General features: G+C 40.4%; 2 protein-coding genes across 4 annotated transcripts in view; both read left to right on the top strand.

Annotated features, from left to right (window-relative positions):
- The window catches only part of LOC119485511 (phosphoinositide 3-kinase regulatory subunit 6), a 30,543-nt gene extending 19,149 nt beyond the window's left edge, over positions 1-11,394 (top strand). For both annotated transcript variants that reach the window (XM_037765155.1, XM_037765156.1), the window contains exons 10-21: positions 854-940; positions 2,749-2,992; positions 3,107-3,403; positions 4,573-4,672; positions 5,363-5,485; positions 7,446-7,547; positions 7,699-7,801; positions 7,891-7,952; positions 8,163-8,253; positions 8,369-8,430; positions 8,559-8,665; positions 9,547-11,394. In XM_037765155.1, the coding sequence (XP_037621083.1) occupies positions 854-940; positions 2,749-2,992; positions 3,107-3,403; positions 4,573-4,672; positions 5,363-5,485; positions 7,446-7,547; positions 7,699-7,801; positions 7,891-7,952; positions 8,163-8,253; positions 8,369-8,430; positions 8,559-8,665; positions 9,547-9,703 (1,535 nt within the window). In that variant the 3' untranslated portion in view covers positions 9,704-11,394. The remainder of the gene's footprint in view (positions 1-853; positions 941-2,748; positions 2,993-3,106; positions 3,404-4,572; positions 4,673-5,362; positions 5,486-7,445; positions 7,548-7,698; positions 7,802-7,890; positions 7,953-8,162; positions 8,254-8,368; positions 8,431-8,558; positions 8,666-9,546) is intronic.
- Positions 11,395-11,554: 160 nt separating this feature from the next.
- LOC119484537 (bMERB domain-containing protein 1-like) lies at positions 11,555-26,635 on the top strand. 2 transcript variants are annotated; one of them, XM_037763394.1, is made up of 7 exons: positions 11,555-11,629; positions 11,701-11,855; positions 18,942-19,062; positions 21,337-21,410; positions 22,961-23,075; positions 25,373-25,443; positions 25,621-26,635. In XM_037763394.1, exons 2-7 carry the CDS (start codon positions 11,777-11,779, stop codon positions 25,731-25,733), a joined length of 573 nt encoding a protein of 190 aa, XP_037619322.1. In that variant the 5' UTR covers positions 11,555-11,629; positions 11,701-11,776; the 3' UTR covers positions 25,734-26,635. The 2 variants fall into 2 exon arrangements, with proteins under 2 accessions (XP_037619322.1, XP_037619323.1); XM_037763395.1 differs by having other exon boundaries at positions 11,561-11,629; positions 11,723-11,855.
- Positions 26,636-27,867: the final 1,232 nt, after the last annotated feature.

Genomic DNA, 27,867 nt, shown 5'->3' with positions numbered 1-27,867 from the left:
ATAAAAAAAAAAAAACTTGCCTGCCACAGTGGCAGGCAGTGAAAAAAGTTAATTTCACAACTTGTCTGCATTATTTGCTATAATTTTTTTAAATATTTGCTATTTGGTTGCATTAAATTACATCCACTTCAGCTGTAAAGGGATGATAAATGAGAGATGGATTGTTAGTGCATATATTACACATGAGTCCTATCTTCTGAGTATTTCATCTGATTTCTTGTTTGGCATTCTGGGTTGCCATTATCCTGGTTTGCAGTGTGAAAAAAATCAATTCTTCTGATGAGACTCAAAACTAGGGCCTGTTTCAGGAAAGTGATTTGCGAGCACCACTTACACACAGATCACAGAAATTGCACATCAATTGTGGTGAGTCCTACAGGGCTCTCACTTGCTCATGCATGGGTTGTAAGAATGGCAGTGATTCTGATGAGTAAAACGTGTCAAAATTAATTGGAGTGGGAATTATTTCACGACTATCTCTCTACATACACCTACTGCTGCTGGCTCTTTCCGTGTCCGCACGAGCCTGACACGCCGGCTGTTGCTGAGATCAAACATGTGCGGTTTCCTCCGTGGCCAAATCAGTCGAGTCAGTCGTCTGTATTTTTATAATTTTCCGGATATCTATTTCCATGACATCCACTCTTTTCCCCCGCTCCTATCATGTCGGCGACCCATCCGATGAACCTGCCCTCTCCTCATCCCAGCTGGGAGACTGAGGGATCGGCAGCAGCGTTCACACACACAGGAAGTTGTGGGGGTGGGGAGGTGTTTTGTTTTGAGTGTCATTGTGACAGTTTTGGTCTCTTCCTATCTCTCTTCCTCCATGTGTGTGTGTGTATGTGTATTGTAGAGCCATTGTCCAGTGGACGACTGTGTGACTGCCCTCTTCCTAACCCAGAGATGAGCTTCCACCTGTGGACAAAGGATCTGGATATCTGTGAGTGGCTCTGGAAACCGTGGGGGGTCTAGAGGAAGTTATTACTACCAGTCAGCTGAACTGAATTAGGCTGAAAGTGGAATTATTTACTCCAAACTGAAGTGAACCTGGAGTAAAGGAAAACTCTTTTGTAATCACAGACAAAGGGTTTTTCCTAAGAGCTCCCTTTTTGCACTGCAACAGTCATGCAGGTAGAAATCATGTATACATTAAAAGTTTATTCACCAACAGTCGCCTCATTAGATGATTAGCATGAGTTAAATTCAGTGTAGCTCAATAGCGTCACGGAGCTTTTGAAAGTCATTCTGAAATATGTCTGAAATGACTAAAGCGGAAGTACGAGGCAGTTTGAAAAAAAGCTAATTTAACCACTTAGCACTCTGTCACAGTCTGAGAATACCTGAAGGGTACAGTAGATCGTTCCTCTAGGCCAGATGTTTTCAGAGTGTTTCAGGGGAGGCTCAGTGAATGGAAGTAAAAACAAATATGACATTGGTTATCAAAAGAAGTAGAGTTGCAATGATTAATCAATTAGTTACTATTAAATTAATAATCAACTATTTTGATAATTGATTAATCAGTTTGAGTAATTTTTTAATAAAAAAAAAGTTAAAAATTCTCTGATTCCAGCTTCATAAATGTGAATATTTTCTGGTTTCTTTACCCCTATATGACAGTAAACTGAATATCTTTGAGTTGTGGACAAAACAAGACATTTGAGGACGTCATCTTAGGCTTTGGGGAAACACTGATCGACTTTTTTCACCATTTTCTGGTATTTTATAGCCCAAACAACTAATCGATTAATGAAAATAATCGTTAGTTGCAGCCATAAAAAGAAGATCACATAGAATAGCCTAAATGTGTGTGATTCTGAGATAGCCTACAGTAGTTTTGGGGAATTCTTTTTGTTTTTACTACTTTCACAGAGTCAGAAACTAGTAAATGCCTGAGGACAGACCGCTTTTATGTATTTGATGTACTCTGAACTCATGTCAAACAGCAATAACAGACTAAGACTAAGAGGGGGTGAGGGACGGCTTTTTTCCAAAGCTTCGTCTGAGGCGAGGCCCAGAGTTTCAGACTTTGAAAAACCCCTCTCCAGGGTTCATCCGAGCTCAGTTAATGTAACAAACTGATTAACCTGAACAGATTTTAATTGAATCACCGGCACTGTGAAACTGACTGTGACCGAGACATGTGAGCATTCACAGTATGGTCTTTGTTTTTTCCTGTACAGGACGTCGTACAGTAAAGGTGTAAACCATCATACTCTGTGAAAGCTCTGATAGCTACGTGTGATTTTTAAATGAAGAGGATCTTTCCTGTCCTGCATTATATCTTAAATAACATTACTGTAATAGAGCACTGTTTACTGTAAATACAGGATAATGATTATTGCCTTAATGTGCACTATGCAGTGCTTCATATGAAGCATTAAATGCAGAGGGATCACAAGGCAGGCACTGACCAAATGTGCGCACACTTGTGAATAGGTTCCTCAGATGAAAGCAGTGACGACGTCTTCTTTCAATGTACATGAATTGCAGTTCTTTCCCAGAGGAAGAGCAGACGTGTGTACCCTGCAGCTCCATAACAAAACAGTTACACATAGCAGAAAACTCATGTCTGTGATCGTTTCATGAGGAGGCATACGTCTGCTTGTGACGTGCGGATGAGATATGACAGCTGGCAGTGAATAAACAGAGAGAGACGATTACTAAAAAGGACTAAGTGTTGTTTTGTCCTGTCTTGCTCCGTGTGAGTGTCAACCTCTGACTTACATGTAAATGTTTAAATGTTGACAGGGCGAGAGCTGGCCAAGTGGTTTCGATCCAGCTCCTTGCGGGAGCCGTTCGCCCTCAGCCACGAGCAGGAGGACTTTGATCTGGGTGAGTCGCCCAACGACCTGATGCCGTCTGACATGACTCGCTTCTCCGTCATGTCCAACGACAGCGGCATCGAAAGAGACCTGCCCCCCGGCGCTGATGCCTCCCTATCGTCATCTCTGGACGCCGCCAGCATGAGTGCATCATGGGAACAATGCAAAAGGTAAATCTAGCACCTAGTTAGTTTACATGAAGTACATGCCCACTGCAAGTTGTTTTGGTTTCCTAAGCCTTACATCATATTGAGTATGACAGAACAACCTTCTCCTTTTCCCAGTGAGCAAGACTCGTCGAGGCTGTCGCGGCGTGGAGGTATCAAGATGAAATATTCTGTGAAGGACAGCATGGTGCTGATGCAGGACACCCTGGAGGAACACGCAAGCCTCGGAGGAGGAGGAGGAGGAGGAGGTGGAGGTAGGGGAGGAAAAAGAGGGGCGACTCTGCAGAGGCGGGCAGGAAGCAGCGCGATGCATAACCCCTTCCCCAAACAGCAGAGGAACTATACTGCCAGGATAGTCGCCATGGGAGACGACAGGGTGCTGGGCCACCTGGCCAAGGCCTACTACTTCTTCAGGTAAGGGACTAATCAAATCACACGATGAGGAAGCTTCTTTGACAGTATTGACAGTTTGACTGCATATCCCTTTTTATATCCCTTTACTGGTAGTTTTGAAGTACAATAATGGAAAGTTTATTCCCATAACATCCCACTGAGTTCCCCCTCTTAAAGGTCCCATATCGTGCTCATTTTCAGGTTCATACGTGTATTTTGTGTTTCTACTAGAACATGTTACATGCTGTAATGTTAAAAAAAACAACTTTATTTTCCTCATACTGTCTGCCTGAATACACCTTCTGTCTGAAACACTCCGTTTTAGTGCATTTCAATGTAATTGTAACGGAATTGCGTTGCTGGGCAACAGTTTGGGTCCACGTTTACTTCCTGTTAGCTGATGTTATAGACATACACTGCAACAGGAAATAAACAGGGACACATTTAGAATGTTTATGTTTAAAACCGTGTAATGATCTATATGTTGTATATTTGTGACATCACAAATGGACAGAAATCCTAACGGCTTGTTTGAAACGCACTGAATACGGGCTGTGTGTATTTCTCCGTAGATTGAGTGTTTTGATAGTTTAACAGTATTTATAAAGCACTTAAACCTGCTTTATCATATAAAAGACATGAAAATCTCCCTTTTTACAATATGAGACCTTTAAATTGATGATATGAGATTTTGGAGCATCTTGTTGCTGCTTTTGAATAATGATGAGGACAAATCATTTTCCTTGAAACTATAAACAATACAGAGTTTAAAAAAAATAACCCTCTTTGACGCAAGAAAAGTGTATACTGTGGATGAAAACATATTTTGGGATAAAAATATTTGCCTGTTATGTTAAATATATGTTTTGATAGGATGTATGTAACAAGGATGCCTAACTATAAATGTATGTTGGGAATTATTTTTGTCACATTAACAGGAAGCTAGAAATGGCATGTTAACATGTAATCCTAAATTACACTAATTTCCTTGTATACTGTCATTTAAGCACTAACAATGCAATTTGATCTGAAGTGGAGGACTATTAAGTCACTATTTTGTCATGTTTGGGAAACTACACAGTACTTCCTCTATTGCTCACATCATGTTGAAATCCAAAACCTTTTTACTGCTCAGTCGAGCGTGCGCACACATGTTATGCTTCTCACGAATCTATGCCTTGTCTTTGCAGGAAAAGGGAAGCGCGAAGGCTTTTTCTTACAATGAAAGTCAACCTCCAGTTTTACTACATCCCCGTTTGCAGGGCTACAACTCCGGTCTCCTCTATCAAGGTAAGGCCACTTCCTCTAGTCAACTCACCTGTCAGCCTGTTATTGTGTGAAAGTCAACACATAACGAGATAAATGGCTTCTATTGTAAAAGAAGATCAGCATCATCAGTATCAGTATTACAATTTTATCACAATGGGTTTATGTTAAGTAACAATGTAGTGACGCTGCATGAAAATGCTCCGTAACGAAATGACGACATCCCAAAACATTGATTTTTGGCTTCAATTCACCTGAGAACTACTGTTTATTTATATTATCAGTGTATCATTAAACAAACTTTAAAGGTAATGAAAATCAAATTGAAATATGTACAAAATAAATTATACATTTGTTTCCAAAAAAATTATATATTTGTAGTGTAATTTGTAATTATTGCTCACTTTTTCTTTCTAAGAATCAGTTTTTAGTTCTTTTTATCTGATGTCATTGAGATTACTCTAAAATAAATGTTAGTTGTAGTGTCTTTTATCCACCAAGGACTTCCTTTTTAATAGACCTGAACTGTTTGCCCCTGCTGATCTTTAGAGGTGGAGAATTTTTAAATGCAAAATTGACCCTCACAAATTTAACTAAAAGAAGTAAAAACATTAGGCAGTAGCCAGAATAAGAAAACCTTCAGACTCGTCTTGTTCCCTCACTGCTGTTGATCTCATGTATTTGTGGTTCTACTTTCATGTTCCTTTTCTCTAGGAAAACCTCCATCAATCCACGGAAAATCCCTGCGCTCTTGGTTCCTACTTGAGCATGGTGGACCCGTGGTACAACTCCAACGTCAAGAGTTTAGGCCGCATGATCCCCGAACTGGCTAAGACGGTACGACACACTTCTATACAAATCTAAAGGAGGCCTATGTGAGATAAAGCCTTGAGGGACTTGTGTGAGACAGAAGAACACTTGATTCTCTTTAGTTTGACATTTTCTCTTCCGCTGTGTTGTAGCTCGTCATGTCTGAATGATATACAGACACTCAATGAAAATATCATCACATTACCGCATCCGATTTCTGCTCAAGTTGAAACAGGAAGTTGCATCGCATCTTTTACAGCGAGAAAAATAAATATGTTGATTTCAATGAAACCACAGCTACAGTGAGCTGAACTCAAAGACACATTGACACTGCGCTGACTCCGTAAGCCTTGAACAGGAAATGTAATTATGATTGTTATGAAGATATGCAAAGAAACATCTACGAAATACATGCAGTTGAATGTAATATTATGTAAATGGTATAGCAGTCCAAGAGATTCACTGCTAGAGGTGACTTCTCTTTATGAGAATTATGTGTTGAGTGGTTAAATCCTTCCTGTCCTTCATTTCCTGTAAGTACTGAACTCGATTAAATGAGATTTGTAATGCCACCGTCAGCCCAACAACCGCTATATTGGCACAGGTGCCTTGTAAAACACTTCATTCTAACTCGACAGAAACAAAATAAAACTCAGAAAAAAACATCTTGATTAGTCAATCCAACAATCACCAACTCTGTTTTTTTTCTAAAGAAACCCTTAATTCACGAGTTAGATGTGAAAATATGCCGGCACTACACGCTGTTTTCCACACAGCGGCTCTCTCTCGTTCTTTGGAGGCAGATCATTGAATTAGAAAAATAAAATCACCGCAAAAAAACAATCAGCCGATCGCAGATAGCCGATATATTCGTCCAATCACCAAACACTATCTCAGAGTGTTTTTCTCTAATTCCTGCATCTTCCCCTCTTTTCCAGAACTTATCAATTTACTAGAAAAAAATGGAAAAACATGCATTTTTGAATGATTGAGGTTTACATAGGGTTTTTATTCATAAGGCTATTCATGAGGCTATATTCTAAAGTTCAAATTTGAACAAAAAAACAACAACTTTAAGTCACTTTCTGTTGCTTTAGTGACTCTTGTGCAAATTACCCATAGGCGATGCCAGGGAGATTTGACAGGGGATTTCCGGCGGGTCAGGGGAAGAGAAAAAGTCATGGAACGCATCAGAAATCCACAATGCCATGAGCACATTGGTCAACGCCTAGGTGCTAGAAAAAACTAAACAAAACTGTCATCACAAACAAAGCATTATTTGTTTAGGCTACATTTATCAATCAGAGCATTCAATAATCACTCAAAATCAGCTGAATGAGGGGCGTAGAAACAGCTGTTTACCACGGTCTCTCTCTCGTTGAACACCACGATCGGTCGCGACGTGAACACTATGTGATGCTCATTTATGTAACATTAAGTCTATGGAACAAAATACTGTTGATTCATTAGTCGGGCTGTTTGTAATTGGTAGCATTTTTAGTTTGCGATCTCAGAATCTGACGCTGACATGTGCACAAATCTGTGTCTGTTGCTTGTGTGCAAGCCCTGTCCGTGGCATTATTGTGTCAAATTTTATGTTGAGGTGTGTGCAGACTTGTGAACCTTACATCTATATCCCTTGAGCTGAATATCTCGCCTTGTGTTTAACACAGAATGACATTGTTACTGTGGCGGAGTGGGCAGCCTACTGCGTACGTGTGTGTGTGGTCAGAGGTGTTGAAGTAGAAATGAAACTGTGGCGACTGGCACATTTATAGGAAGCGCTCAATTTCAGAGCACCCTCACTGAAAAGTTGAGCAACCCCACCAGCAAAAGAAAGTCTCTGGTGCCGCCACTGCAATTACCAAGCACTGCTGTGTTACCTGACAAGCAGTTGACCTTTTACTGACCAAGATGAGTTTTTGGTTACAACCTCATGCAGGCAGGAAGGTTAATTTTACATGACTTTTGTCTTCTCTCGCAACAGACGAGCACAGGGGGGCAAAAAGATCCCTTTGTGTCTGATGTAATTTCCTACTACGTCCGTACCGGCCAGCAGCCTGTCTACTTCACCATCTACTTTGTTAAGGTACTACGATACATTTTGTGCGTCCTTATTTGTTTCTGAGGGTTAAAAGCACAGTGTACTCTCCGATTTAAAGTTAACACAACATAGTTTCAACACAAAAATATTCACATTTTTCAAATCGTCTTTTTAAAAGTTGTTTGTTTTTCATTAGATCACATTCACCAAAGCGACAAAGGATCCCGTGGAAGACGTGTTTCTCACCCATCTAGAAATAGAGTTTCCTGAGTTCAAACAGGTCTCACCGTCAATTAAAGGTGAATTTGTTTTCTTTGATATTCGTGCACATCCGCCTGTCTGTATCTGTACTCAACCAAGTTTAACAACATGCCCGTCTGTCGAACAGATAAACCGAGGAAGAGCTCTGGGGATGCATGCGGAGCTGTTATCTCGTTGAACTACAGAAAGGTAAGTTGCTTTTTTAGATCCATTATTTCCTTGTTAGATTACTGCCGTGGTAGCTTCACTGTAGTCCTTATCAGTTACCGGAAGAATTCCTTAGAAATATCTGTTTCAGATTGTGCTGTTTGTTGGCGGGATGCCTTTGTGTGAATGCGAAAACCTGTAACACTTGCATGCTTTGTTTATGTGCGTGTATTTCTATGTGTGTGTGTCCAGGTGACATTAAGTGGCCGAGACGTTGACAAAGGAATCTCAGTCAGGACGTCAGGCGCTCAGATCAATGCTATTCCCTCCAATCAAGCAGAAGGTACAGTATTATCTACCACACTTTGTGTTTCATACTTACTGTATGTTTTTTTTTACTATTTCATGACTTTGTTTTTATCTTATGCTCCCTACTTTTCTCTGCCTTCGTCTCATAGATCTGAACTGTTTGACACTGACATTGAATGAATCTCCAGCAAAAACTAAAAACAACACTGTGGTGAGTCTAGGCTCAAATATCTGTAGTGGATTATCCTGACAGAGACTGTTTATGTTAAACCAACTCATAGAATGTAGATTATTTATACTACAATAACTCATTTTATCCTTTTATTTTGAAATTCTCAGGAGTCAAAGATTCGGTCCAGCAACATTAAGATTCGCACTTTGGAGAGTCGAGCTTTCACTGTTAAACTGGACAGAGATGATCGCAGGAGCTACAAAGATGTGCAAAGGTAAGAGAGCCTAACCTAGTAAAGGTCATAAAGGTTTGGTGTTTCATTGGTTAGAAAAATGATCATTGTTAACGAAGCACTAGAAGAACAAAGAGATCTCCAATTAATTTAGGTCTCTTTAGGGTACCAGCAATGGTGGGTTTTAAAGTTGATCCCTACAGTTTGTATATAAAATTGCTATGCCGGGGTCTAGTTTGTGCGGAGTGAAGCCGATGCTGAAGTGCCGTAAACTTGCATTCTTTCTAATAGCCAGCAGGGGGCGACTCCTCTGGTTGCAAAAAGATGTCTGATTGTATAGAAGTCTATAAGAAAGTGATCCTACTTCTCACTTTATTTATTACCTCAGTGAACATTGTAAACATGAGTTTATGATCTCAATCGCTAGTTTCAAATCTTCTTTAATACAGCATGATGTTCATTTAGTAAATTATGGTCCCATTTAGAGTCAGACAGACCATAAAGCAAGGTACGCTTTAGGGCGTGGCTACCTTGTGATTAACAGGTCGCTACCATGGTATTGTCCGGTCTGGGAGTTGTCTGTGTTTTCTTTTTACAACTTTAACCCTTTCACAGTGTGTTTTCAGTTCATGAAAGTTAATTCTAACCTTTTCGGTCACCTAAAAATGTCTTATTCAGTGTTAGGTTGTGCTTAGCTCCACCCTGTAGTTTCACTTCTGGCTGCAAAAAAGCAAGACGGCGACGGCCAAAATGTCGAAATCGAGGCTTTAAAACCGTAGTTAACAAACAAATGGGTGTCAAGGCTATGGCCACACCTCGACTTGCATACCTTTCTCAATTGTATACTGGATTTTCTGACCCTGGACCCAGTTTCTGTGTGACCCAAACTGATGGCTCTATTTTGAATACTATTTGTGTTGTAGCATCGAGATCTGCCCGTGTCTCGATCCCGGATACTGCGTCCAGAAAACCATGAGGTCCAAATTCAACTTGGGAGAGGACAAAGACGCTGGACTGAGCAAATACATGAGCAAAGGACTCCCTCTACCAATCAACACATTTGCTGGCATCATCTCCTGACATGGTGGAGTGACCCCGCAGAGAAACTTGAAAATGAACACCATCCATGCTGTGTTTTGACGGCGGGAATGGTTGTTCCTGACACACGACACGAGACGAAAGGAATCACCTTTGAGCTGCTCCTGACGACAAAGTGTTTCAGTTCTGTCAGTTGGGACTGACTGACATGTATGGAAAAAGACTTTTAAATCAAAAGCAACACATACTAGTGTCACTTCTTGCAGTTGATGGAATACGTTTTCTTTTTTTACAGCAACAGGAACAAAATTGTATCACACAGCAAGGTATGATAGAAGTCCAAACAGTGTTTCCACTACTGTACGTCAGTAAATATATGCAAATTAGATTGCCAAAGAACAAAACTGCCTGTGACACTAGAGAGACCGGCAGAGAAAAAATAAATAAGCAAAGGTATGCACCTGTATACATTTAAGATTCCAGGACAACTGATAATTGGATCACTAATCATGTGACATCATAAAAACTCTGCAGGCAATCTCGAAAATCGGTTTCTCCAAGTCACCACTTGGTGAGGCAGATTTGAAGGGTTGATTGTAACAGTTACTTCATAGACACACTACCTTTTACTGCCTTCTTGACACACACATACAGCACTCACAAAAGAATGTAGCCTCACCTGTCAGCGACTAAAACATGCAGATTCTTAGATGGTTACGATGATGACTGACAGTTAACTGTCAACTGTTAACTTCATTTTAGCCGAATCATTCAAAAAAGTTGTTATTCCTGTACCTGTTACATAATGTAAGCTGTTACGAACATTAGCCTCAGAGTATAGTGTTTTTGAAACGTTGTGTAAAGATCCAATAGCCACACTAGTATGTTCAGTGCAGAAGCTAGAGCCACGTGTCAGGAACTACTGCAGAACAGAAGCAGCTTTTGTGTTTTACTGTATCAGACAGACCTGCACAGACACAGAGGTACAAAAGTAGACTTCAAATTGCTGACTTCGAACCACTGTCTGCTCTCCAGACGGGCAGGATTCTGTGTTCAATGCTTTTTTATTTTACAAAATGAAAAGCAAAACCTGGGGACACTCACAAAGTGAAAGTTGCACACCTGCCAGTAAATGTCTCAAATGTCTCGGCCTTGAGGTGTGAAAATCACCTCTGACCTCCATCCTGTGTTTGATGACGATATTTGCACTAAAACTGCAGTTTTTTTTATTATTATTTCCTTGTGGGAGTGGAACAACAGTGCAGCAACAGTGTGTAAAGCATGTAATATGACCTGTGTAATTATGTCATTACTTTACATGTCATATGATATCCACTAAGTTATAGAGGTTATAGAGGTTGTTCAAGATAAACACAACTATTGGTTCAGTTGTTATTCATGAAAACGATTAGAACTATTAGATCCCACGGCCAAGAGTGGCTCAGGAGCCTTTTTCTGGTGCACCGCGATCTCATGGCAGTATAAAGGTCAACAGCCTCAGGAACTGGAAGTGATGTGTTATTGGTGCACATCATAAAGTCATGTGAGCGTCTGTGTGTCTGCTGTTCTGGCAGAGTAAAATCATGAGTTTGAAATTCATGATACATTTTGCACATCTAATGTCATGTATATATTTATATAAAGCGGATGCCATCAAAATCAAAATGTAATTGTGTAAATACATGATTTTGTTTTGTAAAAAAGTGTTTTATAATAAATGTGGTAAATCTCAATACGTTTTTTTTGTTTTTTAAATAAACGTACGGTTTTACACATGTGGATTGAACAATCCCATGCTGTAAGTGTGTCTAGCCGTCACCAGATGGAGCTATTTAGTTGCTATCTAACCAGCTTGAGAACTGGTTAACACAGAGAGACTCCTGTACGCTGCACGCACACCAACCAACACCTGCCAACAGCTGGTGGGGACCGCCGCTGGAGCATCTCGCTCTCTCTCCTCCTCTACAGGTTGGTGTCTGACTGGTGATGACTCAATGAAATACGGCAACAAACTGAGACTGCAAGACCCTCCCCTGTAGTTTTCCCCTCTCTGTTTCCCAGCCACTGCAACTGGAAGCGTAGAGAGAGCAGAAGAGAAGAGCAGCTGCAGGACCGATGGAGAAGAAGCAGGGATCTTCTCATCAGTACGGTTCACTGGAGCGCACTGAATGGAGCAGAGACACCAACAAACCAGGTAACAAACAATGCAATATTATTACATATCTGTGGATTGACTGTGTTTTAAAGTGACCTTTCTGTATTTATATTGTATCTCCCACAATATCACCCTAAATATGTCACTGTACCCAATGTTCTTATCACCATAACATTACTACAGGGGGGTATTGACCTTTCCTGCACTGTTTATTTTATTATATAACCCATAGCATTGTTCCATCTTATCCCACTATGATAACAAGATTACTGTAGTTTGCTTTTACTTTTATATCTGGGTTATTTTTATAGTTGATCGAACCAATCAATGTATTTTTTCTAGTTGCAGTTCAGGCCGCAGCTCTGTAAATGTCAAGAATCCACAGGTGTTTCTTCTTAGTGTGTGTGTGTGCGTGTACACGTGTGTGTCCTTATTTGTGTAAGAGAAAAGAGAGGGCCCATTACTCAGGGACCTGCACCCTCAAATGATGAATAATGACCCACTTGGCAGGCCATCGGCATTCGATAGACCATTAGGTCAGAAGTCATTGAAACTCTTTAGCGCATAGTGCTCCTCGCATTAATAATATTATTCCTCGAAAGCCTGCAACTAATATGTGATTCCACTGTCGATAAGACATCATTTTCTCAATGAATCACTTGAAGAGTCCATCACATTTTCCTAAAGCCCAAGGTGATATCTTCAGAAGTCCCTCTTTGTCTGACAAATAGTCCAAACCCCTCCCCAAAAAAATCAATTTATAATAATTTAAACCAGAGAAAAGCAGCGCCTCCTCCCATTGGATTTTTCGTTTCAGTTCTATTCCTCTACATTGCTGATGGTCGTTTATTTCCAACATGATGTGTACGATAGCATCATGTTGTCAAGGTTTTTTGGTCGTACTGACACGTCATTTATGAAGTGTAATGATGAAGTAGGGAAGTTTGCAAAGCTGTGCAGAATCTCTCTGTTAAGCCCTCTATCTGTTTTTGCTTCATCCCTCTCCTCCTTCCTGTTTTCCCCAACTCTCGACCGCTGTCCTCCTCTTTCCTCTACTTGTGCCTCTAATCTGGCTGATCTGTCTGTCAGTATGGTGTTCTAGCTCATTAGGCGTAAAGCAAATTGTGTCAGTGTAAAAAAGAGAGGAGGGTTGGAGTCGGAGCAATGACTGTAAACCGAGCTCATGATTGTAATTGACATCTTTAGGGGGTTTTGGATAAAGAGAAAGGGGCAGGGTTTGGCAGGTATAGCGTATGGGGTGAAATGAGGAGAAGCAAAAGGAGATGAGAACTGTGTGAGAGAGTGTAAAAGGAGGGAACGTTTCAGAGAGGTCTAGTGATGAGTCATAACTGCTCAGTGGCAGAATAACCTGTCCTAGAGAGCCTCTGCAGCAGAAAATGTTGCCTCTAATCATGTAGGAATATGCTATAATATACGCTCATGACATCATGTTGTACATTTTCAGCTCACAGTCCAGTTTTTCTGTCAGCTGGGGGGATCCCCTGTCACAGTCATTGAAGCTTCTATGTCTTTTTGGCAGGGAATCAAGTGGTGAATGAACAATAATGCGTATTTGCTCGCAGGTAGTGGCCGAGATGTTGTGTCCTGTTTGTATTTTTAAGCACAACATCTCATCTGTTTTATGAATGAGGTGTTACTGCTGATAAATTATCATTCAGCATCTGAAATGTAATGAGTATGCAGTGTGAATACAGTGCAATTAGAGATGAGAATACAAAGAATGAGTGTGTGGCTCTTTCTATGTTTCTTTCATTATCACTTTCTCACTCTCAGACACACACACGTAATGCTAACTACAACCACAACTTCCTGTATATGTGAAATGTGCACTCTCCTCTGCATGCGCTCCCCATAGTCTCATAGAAGTTTTCCTTTGAATCAGAACACATTTGGTTTCAGACATGTATTGTGACAAATGCGCTGGTTCCGCTGCTATGACAGCGAAAGCCTCTGTGACTATAGTCATGCATCGGACGCTCCGCTCCGATCCAAAAGAGACCTTTTTTCACAGCAGGCATTCACTTGTCTTACTGACTTGTCACAGCAGAAAAGCACAGGTGGAACTAATAACATCAAGGAGGGCTCCCCTCCAGCAGTTACTGCAATGCAATGCAGCAATTTGTTTGCAATTTGTTACACCTGTGCTTGACAGGTAAGAATGTGTGCTGTGGAAAACGGTCTATTTTAGCTGTTTGTCAAGTTTATTTATCTCAGTAAGCACTCACTGAAAAAAACACCACCAACACTTGGTAACTTCATGACTGACATGTCATGAACAAAAAAGGTATCATATACAAGGAAAAAAACATTCGCTTTTTATGTGGGAAATATGACCAACAATAACAACAGTGTGTTGTTTGACATTTGGGGAAATACACTTACTGCTTTATTGTTGAGAGTTAAATGAGAAGCTTGTCACCTCTCTCACGTCTGTACAGTAAGTATGGAGCTGCTAGAGCATGGAGGCAATTCCCCCTGCTTCTGGTCTTTGTGTTAAGCTAATTCTAATTGCTTTTTGGCTCTAGCTTCATAGTTAGGGTACAGATGAGGGCATTCACGACTGCTGCATTTTAGTAATCACAGACTACTCCCAAAAAGTAGTCAATTAATCGTCTGAGATAATTCACCCAATAACAATGATCAATTCTCGTCTCAAATACAAGCAGTAAAGGGTTAACTAATGCAGGCTTCTGCTCAGTTCGAGCCCCCGTGGGTTGCATTGGAAAGCAATACTGTTTTAATTACTTATCAATACATGTTTATCATATTAAAAAAAACAGTGTGTTTCATTTTAGGGGGTCTATTAGCAGAAATGGAATATAATATTAATAAGTATGTTTTCATTAGTGTATAATCACCTGAAACTAAGAATTGTTGTGTTTTCGTTAGCTTAGAATGAGCCCTTCATATCTACATAGGGAGCAGGTCCTCTTCACGGAGTCCGCTATGTTTCTACAGTAGCCCAGAACGGACAAACCAAACACTGGCTCTAGAGAGATTTTTTTTGCATTTCTTCGTTACCTGAAGGCCACTGTAGTTCTCTGACACGCTTGTGAATCTGCGGTAACGTGAGTGTAAAATTGTGGTACGGTTTTACACTCTGTGCCTCTCATTACCGCAGTCTTGGAAAGGGAGGAGTGAGCAGAAGAATAGTAAATTGGTTGCAATCTGCAACTACGCCACTAGATGCTGCCAAATCCTACACACTGTACCTTTAATGTTCATTATAACATAATGAATTTTGAGAATTTGTGGGGGCACAAAAGCTCATTTGGACAGACACTGCCGTGCACTGAACCACAGATAAATAATAAGTCTACAACGATGCACAGTGAATCAAAACAGCTAGTCGACCAATATATCGACAATCAAAACTTTTGATAGTCGACTAGTCTTCTGTGAAACCCCTCGTACAGACATGAGAGTGGTTTTGATCATCTTATTAACTCATTAATATTAACTCTCTGCAATAAAGTAAATAAACACATTTCCCTTAATGTCAAACTATTCCTTTAAAATGAGAAAGAAGCCACAAAATGCGTATTTATGATGCAAAAAAAGCAACCGCAGAAATTTACATTTTGCTTCTTTAATAGAATGTGAATAAAATTTCAGTTTTCTTATGTTTTAGCGAGAAAGAACATTTTAAATTAGTATCCTTTTAATTAACTATAATCAACGCTTTCGACACATATGTGAAGGTGTAGATAGTTCCATGTATGTCTTTTTATAGTTTTAATCTCATTAACAGTTTAATACCCGCTGCCTGCAACACTTCACTCCTGTGAGATCTCAAGGTTGTGTTGACGCTACATTGACGTCAGCCAGATTTGTCATAGTAACAGAGCGCAGAGTGTCTGTGTGAAGACGTCTGCCTGTACTTCAGGAACCCTTTTTGTGTGTCACACAAAGCACACTGCAGTCACAAGCCCCCCAAACAAAGCTTTAAAGCCAGCAGGGATATGAATCCATGTAAACCGGCAATTATCAGCAAGCATGGTTAATGCTTCCCACGGTGCTTTTACTCCTAACCTGGAGTCACGCAATCCCATTTTGAATTATTATGATCCACTTCTGTTCTGCCTTCTTTCATGCAGAGGACGTGTCTTCACAGCACTCTGAACCCAGTCAGCGCTGCTTTCCCCTAAGGCTAAATGTGACTAGAATAGAGATATTACATAGTAGAGCTCTACTAAGTAATGGTGTGCGTATATAAAGAGGATTTAAGGGGCCCTAGGAGGAGTCAGGGACTGTGTGTCAGTGGTGGTATTGGTATCCCCTTGGTTATATTCGTCTCGGCCCCCATGTTGTGCAGCTCTCTGCAGGGAGGTGACAGTTATCCAGGACCGCGACGGTGCTAAATGGAACCATTCAAGAGCAGGCAGTGGTGATTCTCTTCAATTGTAAAGTTGCACTGCATCTAACTTCAAGCAGCAAGTCAACCATACTTGGATATCAGGGTAAATTACATCTAGTGTATGTACTGCAGATAAATGTTTGATATGCTGGTGGATTGGATTCTAGTGCAGCTGCTGCAGCTGCTGCTGTTCACAGTGTATAGTACACTGTGTGCAATGCTTTGATGTCCTTTTCATACCACACAAATGTTTCCAGGGAGCTCGGGTCAGATTCATTAAAAAAGTATTACAGAGCACATTGGTGTAAATGGATAGGTAGATAAATATATTCAGCAAACACTGTACAATTCTATATATTATTTGCTTTATTTTATTGAATTGTCACATTATGAAACTTGTGCTTTAGTTGACAGGATACAGTTAAGAGGATATACAGTGAGCGGTGTGTGGAGCGCCATGCACAATGAGACAGATTTAAACACAGCACTGTGTTTGATATAACAGTTCACAAAGCAATCAGGGCATCCTCTGTGCAGTATATGACTATTTAATTGCTTGACAGCAGAGCTGCTGGGTGTGAGAGAGAGTATTTCTGCAGGGGTTACTCACTGCCATCTCGTTATTGTTTCTATTAACATGCTGAAATGATTCGATGGAAGGTACTTTAAATTATTTAATGGCTTTTCATTGCGCTTGAGACAACTATTAGCTGCAATACATTTATTCTAATGACGTCTAATGCACCTGCCGAGCACATGCTGTGTATATAATACAAAGATGAACAGCAACGGAAGTCATTATTATTACAAGTGACTAAAATATTTAAAAAACAGTGTGTAACTATTACGGGGATCTATTACCAAACTCTTTCAACTTTTCCTGCTTGGGCCGGAGTCGATAACGTTACTCGCTCCCGACGCTGCTGCTCTCTCTCTCTTGCTTCACCCCTCGCTTCTCACGTAAACACACACACTCTACGCACTCTACTCTTACAACTGTCTCTAGATAGGGCCATTCACGTTTTCACGTTTTCACGTTTTCGTGTCAGTCACCGTAGAAGTCCTACACGCTTGGCACACGGGACAAGTTGTAATCTGCAACCTCACCGCTAGATACCGCCAGATCCTACACACTGTTCCTTTAACTCACATATATAACATGGTTCCCCGGTGTGATACAATACAGACTTTTTTCCTCAGCAAGAATAACAGTACTTTTGAAAAGTTTTGTAGAAGTGTTTCATGTGGAACATTCAGTTTTCTTAAATGTTAACTTAATGTTAAACCATGGTCAGACTACAAAGTGTAATGTTGAATATATAATAAGTAATTAGAGACGTGTTTTCCTTTATTATCCAAGTAAGGTGAATCCTAATGTCACATTAAACTACCGCTGTGTTTAGGTTTATCATTAATAACATCGATTACTTGCAACTGTGAATGGTGTGTTTTGGAAGTATGTCTGCGACTAACTAACTTACTTTCATTATTGATTACTTCAGTGATAATCTTTTCAATTAATCAATCAATCGTTCAGTCGGTAACATTTCATTTTACAGGTCTGCAAATTTCATGGTAATTAGGTGATAATTAGCAATTAACCTGTTTGAAATTTCTTTGGAATTACTGCCAAATTACCCCAATATTTACCTCAACATTTATCAAAAATTACTTTATTTTAAACATTATTTTATAATTATATTCCACTACTTCCCAATAGCTGGTCATTTTATACATTTTGATACATTTTGAGGTAAATATTGGGGTAATTTGGCAGTAATTCCAAAGCAATTTCAAATAGGTTACTTGCTAATTATCACCCCATGAAATTTGCAGACCTGTAAAATTAATTATCATTTAGTCTGTAAATTGTCAGAAATTAGTGAAAAATGTCCATCACAGTTTCCCAGAACCCAAGGTGATGTCTTCAATTCTTCAAATATGTTGTTTTGCTCGACAAACAGACCAAGACCCAAAGAAACTCAATTTACAATGATATAAACCAGAGAAAAAAGGGGCAAATCCTCACACTTGAGAATCTGCAACCAAAGACATTTGGCGTTTTTGCTTGAAAAATGACCGAACCAATTATATCAATTATCAAAATTGTGGCCGATTAATTTCCTGTCAATTGACTAGCTGATTATTCGACCAATCGTCTCTTTAGATTCTGAGTATACTGTGTGTGGTGATTACTGGTATTACGTTTTGCCGAAATATTGACATTGAATGACTGAACAGAGAACTATCTCCCTACAGCACACAAAGGCAGAGTAGACAGGACTGCAGTGTGTCTCTGACAGCCATGCTGGGGGGAGGCTTATTTCCTGGGCTGTTACTCAGTGTGTGTGTGTGTGTGTGTGTGTGTGTGTGTGAGAGAGGGAGCATCTGAATCGTGCCAACCACTGACACATGGTAATTTGGCTGTGAAGCTCTGCTCCTCATCAAGCATCAATTTCAAAGTAAATCTGCTGCAGCTGTTTATACAGTTTGAAAATGCATATTCATTCATTCATGCAGTTGTTGTTCTGCAGTGCCAAATTGGATATTGGAAATTGGATCATTTTAAAAAGCTCATGAGTGTGTATGTGTCCGTTTGTCTCTCTCTGTATAGTATTTATCAGTCGAAGAAGTGCACTGTAAACTCCCTTTAATAAAGCATCTCTTGTTTTTGTGTCAGACATATGTGTCCAATGGTCTTTTGGATCATTCAGTAAGACTAAAAGCTGTCCTTCTCTGTCCCTCAGAGGACGACGTGGTGTCCATGGCGGACTCCACCATCACCGTGGACGACATCGAGGGGGAGCTTTTCAAGATTGACAGGATCAGAGATGTCCTGGTCAGGAGGGAGTCAGAGCTCAGATACATGTGAGTGGCTCAACAACACCAACACCTCACTTTTTTATTTGGTTTCATGGTTACCATCCTGTGATTACTGGAGATAAAACAGGTTCAATAATAGCAACCCCGATTCCAGATTTACAGTAGAATGGTGGAAGCATTATTATGTTTAATGCTGGTCTGAGTTCAGAGTCAGTGCAGAGAGTAGTGTGCCCTTGAGTGTGTACTGACTTTCACGTGGGAGACAGGAGTTTGCACCCCTTCACAGACCTGGTTAGTATTTATACGTTAACCTTGATCCTTCCCTAACTGCAAACAATTACCTAACCATACCTTAACCATCATTTATTTGCCAAAACACAATCTTTCCCTAACCTTAGTTACCATAATAGACTGTATGTAAGAAGTAGACATAGTCACGTCAACCATTGGTTTGTGGGCTGCAGTTTTGAAGCCTTGAGTTCAGCATTTTGGTTTTCGCCATCTTGTTTTTTTTGCAACCAGAAGTGACACGAGAGTGTGGAGCTAAGTACAACTAAATGCTGAATAAGACATTTTTTAGGCAACCAAAATGTTACAATTAACTTTTATGAACTGAAAAGTGGTGAGACAAAAATACAGACAACTCCCAGACACTTCCAAACACACAACTTCTAACCAGGAGACCGGTGTTTTGTTTCTTAAGTTACGTTATTGACATTTGTGATGTGTTGTCCGTACTGATATTATGATGTTTCTGAACATGTCTTATTTTTTATTTCTTATTTTAAGCCCAGCCATGACTTTTATAAGTGTTTTTTTGTTTTTTTTTGCCTCAACCTGCGGTAACAGTTTTACAAATGTTGGTGTACAAATGACACACAAAAAGGCTAAAATGCGTCTTCCTGTCTGTGTAATGTCATGCAATTTTTATGCCTTCCCGTGAGATCGTGAATATCTGTCCATCAAAATTTCATCCAAAAATTTACAAAATGCTTCTCTCTGGACCAAAGTGTGAGACCAACATACTGGCATCCATCCCTGAAAAGAAAATATGTTGACTGACAGAGGGGCATTATCACGATAATTAAAGGTCACATTTTCTAAATCTCTAGATGCCATAAATGCAACTGCATCTCATTCGTGATTAGTCCAAAGACTGTCTGCATCAGGCATGTGGGACAACACATGTAGCTACTGTGAGAAACCTGAATAAATGAATGATTCAGTTAATCAGTCACAAAGGTGCACTGATATCTTGTCAAGCCAGGACGACCCATAATGCATGAACATAAGCTGTAGCGCCTCACTGGAGAATCACATCCATTTTCATTCTTTTCCCACCAAAAGTAGATCAAATCATTTTTTCCATTCAAGAGCACACTTTGGTGTCAGAAACACATCTCCTAGCTGCTTTGCCCTCCGTTCTCTCTCTCCTCATTTCTGTCTCCATCACACCCCGAGCTGGCCCCCCATTATAATTTCAATGGCTTTACCTTTGCTTCCGCCGCGCAGGCTAATGCATGGATATTTATTCATCCACTCCTCTGAAAGATAGGCAGTAACGCTGCTCAGACAGCGGGGGGAATGTGAGGAGTGGCGTGTGTGGGGTAGCAAGCGGGAGTCAAGCAGATAAAATGGGAGAATGAGAGACTGGAGGATGAGGATGAGGGGAAGAAGATGGATCTGAATCACCTTTTTCCCTCCCAGCAGTCCACAAACAAACAAACAAACTACAAGGTGTGTTTTCTCCTGGTAAGTTAAGTAAAGCGTGTCATTTGTATTCCAGACCTCATAGCCATTTCTCCTCCTACACGTCTGTGGAGAGCATCCTACATGACAGGTAGATGAGGCACGGTGGCGAGGCTCTCACTCCGCTGACATTGATGAATGTGTACGAGTGTGTGCGTCTGACCCTGTTAGTGTGAGTGTGTTTCTAAAAAGAGACTCGCTGGGTCACGTGAGGGTCCTTTAATCCCGTCAGGCGAGCCTTCCTCCCCACCTCAGTGTCAGTAATGATCCACTGAGTTGGAGGGCCATTGAAAGAGAGAGAGAGAGAGAGAGAGAGAGAGAGAGAGAGAGAGCGTGATACAGACAGAGACGGAGTGAAAAGCTATCTGGCTCAGAGACGCCACAGGGATTTCTCCTCAGAAAGAGATTGTGTCATCTCCTGTGTGAAATATAAGATCAATATGAAGCTTTCTCTGTTTGAATTTCATTTCCCCACACAGTAGATAGAGGCGAGACTCCACTCCTAGAGAGCTGAAATGCAGCATGTGCAGTACTTAAGTGTTTGTGTGTTTCTTCTGTTCCATCCTGCAGGATGGATGACATTCAGCTGTGCAAGGAGATCACTCGTCTGAAGAAGGATCTGCAGAAATTAGTGTCCGTACCAGGTAGGACGGAGTTGTTGAGGGAGGATAAAAACAGACATTTTTAGGGAAATAAGCTTACTAGCTTTCTTGCCAAGAATTAGCTGAGAAGATTGATGCCACTCTCATAAATGTACGATAAATATGAAGCTAGAGCCAGCAGGCAGTTTATGCTGGCTTAGTTTAGCATTAAGAATGAAAACAGCCAGCGAAAACAAATAGGATATCTCAAAAGTTTTAAAAAATCTGCCACCAGCACCTCTAAAGCTCACTAATTAACACCTTACATCTTCTTTGCTTAAAGGTCGGGTTGATAATACTGAGAAACTATACACTAGATTTAAAAAATGATTCAACCAAAAAACCAAGCCCATTTGTTACCAACTCTTTTCCAATGAAAGTAGCTGCACTTGCTCCAAAAGTCCCTAAAGATATAGAGAAAGTCGCCAAGTCGGCAACACTGACCTCTCACTTCAGGCCTCCATCAAAAGCCACTCCCCCCAAATTATCATTATGAACATAAACATAATGAACGTAAACATTGAACATGGCTATTGTTAGTAATCACAGCTGTCAAGCTCGCAGCTTGTGGAAGACTCCGGTGACGTGTAATGAGAGCATGGACAGAGTGCTCGTCGGCAGACAGGTAGCCCGGCCAATCATTACATTCGGGCTGAATGAAATGATTGGACATGCTCAGTACAGTCCTGCGACAGCCACAGATACCAGATTGTTTTTCTTCTTGTTTGTCCGAGCATGTAATTTATTGTTTGCTGTTGGGAGCTAATGAGAATTTCAACAGATATAAAAGAAAAATGTATTTGAACAGCACCACCAACCCTACCTTTAATCCTTACACAAACAAATCAGGTGCACCCAGCACTTCTGTGCAGCGTTGTTGTTGCTTTTACATTTCTGTTAATGTACAGATTAAACATACAACATGTAAATTTGCCAGTTTTAGAGGTGATGGTATGCATATTTTTTTCACTTTGGACAGAGCCAGGCTAGCTGTTTTCCCCTGCATCCAGTCTTCATGCTAAGCTAATCGCTTCCTGTATACTACATCTATCCAGTGGTGTAGTAGTTGTATACCCGTGTATACCTTCCACTACACCACTGCATCTATCACATGTCTGTCCATCCAGAGAGAGGAATCCCTCCTCACTTGCTCATCCTGCGGTTTCTTACATTTTTTCCCCGTTAAAGTTTTTTTTTTCTTATCCGAATCGAGGGTCTGAGCACAGAGGGTGTCGTATGCTGTACAGATTATAATACCCCTTGAGGCCAGTTTGTGATTTGTGATATCGGGCTTTTTAAAGAAAATTGACTTGACTTGGTTCCAACCTCATTTTTTATGCACAGCAGCAGAGCATGAAAGTGTTATCGATCTTCTCATCTAACTCCCAGAGAGAAAATTAATGATCATATTTTCCAAAATATCTAACTGTTCCTTTAAATAAATCAATTTCCCATAAAATGATTCATTTATTTCTTTGTGTCTTTGTTAAATGCCGCATTATATTTGTAGTAAAATAGGTGATGATACTCAGATGTCTTCTTGTGTGCTGCAGATAATGACAAGTCCAACGAGGACCGGCAGAAGGAAGAAGAACTGCTGCAGCAGATCCACAAGCTGGTCGAGACCAGAGACTTCCTGGTGGACGACGTGGAGTTCGAACGACTCAGGTGTGCTTCTTCTGCCTCTATGGTCTCATTACAGCTTGGTAGGAGTCCTTTGGTCGTCTGTCACCATAGGCTGTGAATAAATAATTAAAAATGTAAAAAATCCTACTGCACATACAAAGCCACCAGATAGAGATGCAGATGCAGGCTTTAGGGAAAAAACCTTGAAAGTTTGACATGTATTTCACAGGAGCACGGATCTTTGATAACGTCCAATTCATTAGCATCGTTCATTAATATTCTTATGACTGATAGGGCTCGGATTGGAACATCGCTGGTAAAGTTGTATCTGCAGCTCGGTATCATCCGTATGCACGCTTCCCACAAAGCCGCCCCATTAAAACACTGGAACGTTTCCTGGGGCACAGCGCTGTGAGAGAGAGAGTGTACCGCCGAGCGCACAGCAGAGAGCCATTTCAATTAAAGATGTGTCAGTGTGCGTCAGAGAGTGCCGCTAGAGGAGCTGCCGTTGGGTTAAATAAAAAAAACAGGTTGCATCTATTTCGTCATTTTTCAGGTGCATCCGGCCTCTTTAAGTCTGCTGCTGGCTGTTGATGCAGGAGATGAAGGGAAGCTGTCTAAATCCTGTCCAAACCTTCCAGATCCATTCAAACATACAAAACACGACAGGGCGCTTTACAAAATATCAGAGAGAACCATCAAAGGAAGGCAGGTCGTCTTGAACATTATGTTTTCCTCATGCAGAGATGTTAAACATATTTAAAATGTAAATAAATGCCATGTTTATGCCCAGAATGGACAAACCAAACACTGGCTCTAGATAGGCCACCGTAGTTCTCCTACACACTTGGCACACGGGAGAAGTTTCAGTTGGTTTCAATCCGCAACCTCACCTCTCAATGTTGCCAAATCCTACACACTGCACCTTTAAATCTTGTCCTGCACCTGTAAAGAAAACCACTGTATTCAACTTAGTGTGTCCATTTTGCAGCAGCAGAGTTACATCGCTTGGTAATCTCTATGTGAACTGAATGGACTTTTGCTTACTTGTTGATGCAACATTTACATCCACACTGATTCTTTAAATCGACACTCAACTGGACAGAGGACAACCAGTATGTTTTTTAGGTTTAATCTCAATTCTCAGACAGTTGTAAGCACTGTTAGTTTGTGTGAGCAACACTTTGCGCTGGCAGCTGACAGCATGCTGTGAAAATGTTGAGGGGAAGGTGAGAGGCAGGAAGCAAGAGAACAACAGTGGGGTCTTTTTTTTTTTTTTTTTACTTTTTTAAGAAAATATATGGTACAAAGTCAGACCTGCTAGACTTCACGTATCATCAAGAAAGATAGAACACAGACTATAATAAACATTAGGGAGACAAAGAAAAAGAAACAAAGAGAGAGAGAGAAAATCGACAGCATTTTAAAATGATTTACTAGACAGATCAAATATTTGGTTATAATGATGTATGACCTTTTATTATTATTTACATGTTTCAGAGACGGCATTAACATGATAAACTTAAAAAAATTAATGGGGGATGAGTTGGTAAATTTAGATCTGTGTATATGTGAATTTACTAAGCAGAATCATGAATACAATACCATCAACAATATCATCTTTAAGACTCATTTTAATAGAGTGACCAGTGTTCCCTAAAATGTATATTTCCATATCTATCCAAAACTGAATAGACAACCGTGGGGTAATGGATCGCAGAGAGGAGAGAGGCTGCGACGCCGCTCGAGGCCATGTTGTCCATGCTGATAAATATCTCTCTATTGTTATTTCTCTCTTTTTTTGCCCTCACTGACCTTCACAAGAAAATCCTGTCTGCAGTTTTTATGTTGTGATTTTTATTTTCAAAGCAGGACAGATATGATGCACTTAGTATACTCTACGTCACAGAACATATTTGATATTAGTAGTATAGAACTTCACTAGACACTACAAACATCCAGGTACTCAAATATGCAGAGTATGTTTATTAAATCTAAGAATATCTGCCTAGACAAAGAGCGGCTGCCAGATTTATTGAGTTTATCAGTATTAAATCTAGTATTCTCTAACAGCCAGAGCTACATTAAGTCCCTTATCCAGTGCGAAGGCGTTTCATCTCTCCACTTTAGTAAAATCAGCCTTCTCTGAAATATTCATTCACTGACCAGCAAGTGTAAAGTAGAGAACAAAATTTACTTTTGCATCTGTATAACAAGGGATTCCTATCAGGATATAGTTTGGCCAACTTCTCTTTTTGTGATCTGAAGGCGATGGAAGATTGCTTTATGTATTCATGTATTTCTGTGTATTTCATATCCATCGGTCTCAATTTCCACAGGGAGAAAGAAGAAGATAAAGAAATGGCAGATTTTCTGAAGTCCAAATTCCCAAGAAATATGAAGAAGAAAGGTATTCAAGCATAAAGAGAGCTGCAACGTCAAAGTATCAACACGTAATAGCAAAGTTTTAGCAGAAAAAAATGTTTGTTTGTGCTCCTCTTTATGTTTTTTTTTGTTATACACATAATATATTACACCACAACAATATTTCATCTTTTCCTCACAGTATGATTTGTCTGGGCTTCAGGTATACCAACCAGACGGACGCCGTCCAGGGCTCAGCAGACCTCCTCTCCCTTCGCCAAGACAGGCCTCACCCTGCTGAAGGAGTGCTGTGGCTTCACATGCTCCATCATGTAGACTGGAGTCTAAACGGGGGGGGCCCCCACGCTGCAGGGCTGACACAGGGGGCCACAAACCAAAAAAAAAGGCCACTCCACAAGAGTCAATATTTCCAGTTTCAGCTTTTCAGTCCGAGAAAGACTTTGAAGCATGGATGGAGCAGCACAGACACAAGTTTCCAGAGGGAGAGCAAAAGGACGTTGCAAAGATCATGTGGTGTGTTTTCCATGTCGAGAGCCACGTTTGTCTTGTTGTGTCCGATCTGTTGGTCCCTTTCGTTGGATTTTCTATTTGTTTTTGTTTTCATCCTCTCTCTGCTCTCCCCGTCTCTCCCCCACTCCTGTTTTCATTTTTATTCATCTATTTATTTCTCTTTTTCAGGCCGAGAGGACAGGGTTTGAAGGACAGAAACAGCATAGCACAAGACAGGCATGTACTGTGTACACACTAATTGGATTCCACTACCGTGACACCTAAAAGTTTTATATTTAAAGACTTCACTGAGCTACGATAACTGTCATCTCCTCATTAAAAAAAAAAGTTTTGCAGGAGTCAGCAGGCCAGTCTAGACACACTGCTGGCATGTTATAATCAGCATTAAGGAGTTTACACTAATGAAAGTGACATTAACCAGGAAGCTCTGTTAGGATGGAGTTTCCTGTGATTTGACTCCAAATGGGTACGACCTTTAGAAAAGTGGAGGTTTGTGAAGGAAGAGTGGATCTCTCATTAAGCTCCATTTTCCTTTAATGATAGTTAAGTAATATTCACTAATGTCTACTTTTTTACAAGTTGTAAAGAAACACTGAAGAACATCACATAATCACTTTTTTTTTGTTTTTTTGACATAGTGTTTTAAAGAGGACCTATTAATCTCATTTTCAGATTCATACTTGTATTTTGGGTTTCTACTAGAACATGTTTACATGCTTTAATGTTCAAAAAATGCTTTATTTTTCTCATATCGGCTGTGCTGTAGCACCTCTTTTCACCCTCTGTCTAAAACGCTCTGTTTGAGTTCCTGCCCAGTCTGCTCTGATTGGTCAGCTGGCCCACTTTGCTGTGATTGGTCAACCGAACCAAACTCGTCGGACTCTGCTTCATCTCCGCTCTAACTACCTTTGTTTGAGGGTGTGCCAAACTAGCCGTTATGCAAATGTGTTCCCTTGTGACATCACCACGTTACAGAGGAAAAGGCGGGACTTCAGAAAGTTCAGAAGCAGTGTTTCTATGGGGGAGAGTAACTCTTTGGGATTTGGGCTTTGTAACTTTGCAGACCTTTTGCATGCACAAAAAACAAATAACACACTAAAGGAAAGGGAAAAAGCATAATAGGTCCCCTTTAATTCTGAGTAGTCACCCTGCTTCCGTGTTTTATTACATATCTCTGATGAGAATCTACAGCACTAACAAAGTGTTATGTGAGGACACGTACAGTATTAATACGTACTGTATATGCACATAAGCTAACTGAGGTATCTGCACATATAGACTACTTTTACTTGAATTAGTCATTCTTTGTCCATTGCACTCACTTTTGTATCTTCCATATGCATGTTTCCACAAATGATATGGATCGGCACGCAGCTGCCACTACAGACCACTACACTTAATATATATATATATACACACCACTCCAGTGATAAAGACGGTCCTCATATGCACCACTAAGGCACACTTGACAGTGTTTTGAGTGGGCACTTCATGTTTCACATTAATCCGCTAGCCGGGGGGCAAAACTCTTGAGCCCACTTCCACTCTGCATAAACATTATATATTTGCTAGCAACCCCATATTTTATCAGCTATTATGGTTTGAGTATTTACCTATAGAGGGTGCATGTAAGGCTCTTGTACGGCCAACGGCACATACATCCATTACGTTGGGCTCAGGGACGTACTGTAGTGGCCAATCAAACTACGGAGCACATCTGTGTTGCCAAGAAGAATAGTCGCCATAGCAACCTTGTATACCCCCATATCTTTACAATGAGACAATGAGGATGGATCGGACTGAGAGATGAGACCTTATAGATGTTACAAAAAACAAATACTCTAACATTATCGTGAATTACATAATGGAAGGTAAACAGGAGACAGAATAATATTGCTGTTGTAATTTTGGTGATTTTCATGTTTTGGAGGATAACACC

This window comes from Sebastes umbrosus, chromosome 3 (assembly GCF_015220745.1).
Source record: "Sebastes umbrosus isolate fSebUmb1 chromosome 3, fSebUmb1.pri, whole genome shotgun sequence".
Lineage (NCBI taxonomy): Eukaryota > Metazoa > Chordata > Actinopteri > Perciformes > Sebastidae > Sebastes > Sebastes umbrosus.
Note: the sequence above shows the minus strand (reverse complement) of the source record. Positions and strands in the feature narration are given on the sequence as shown.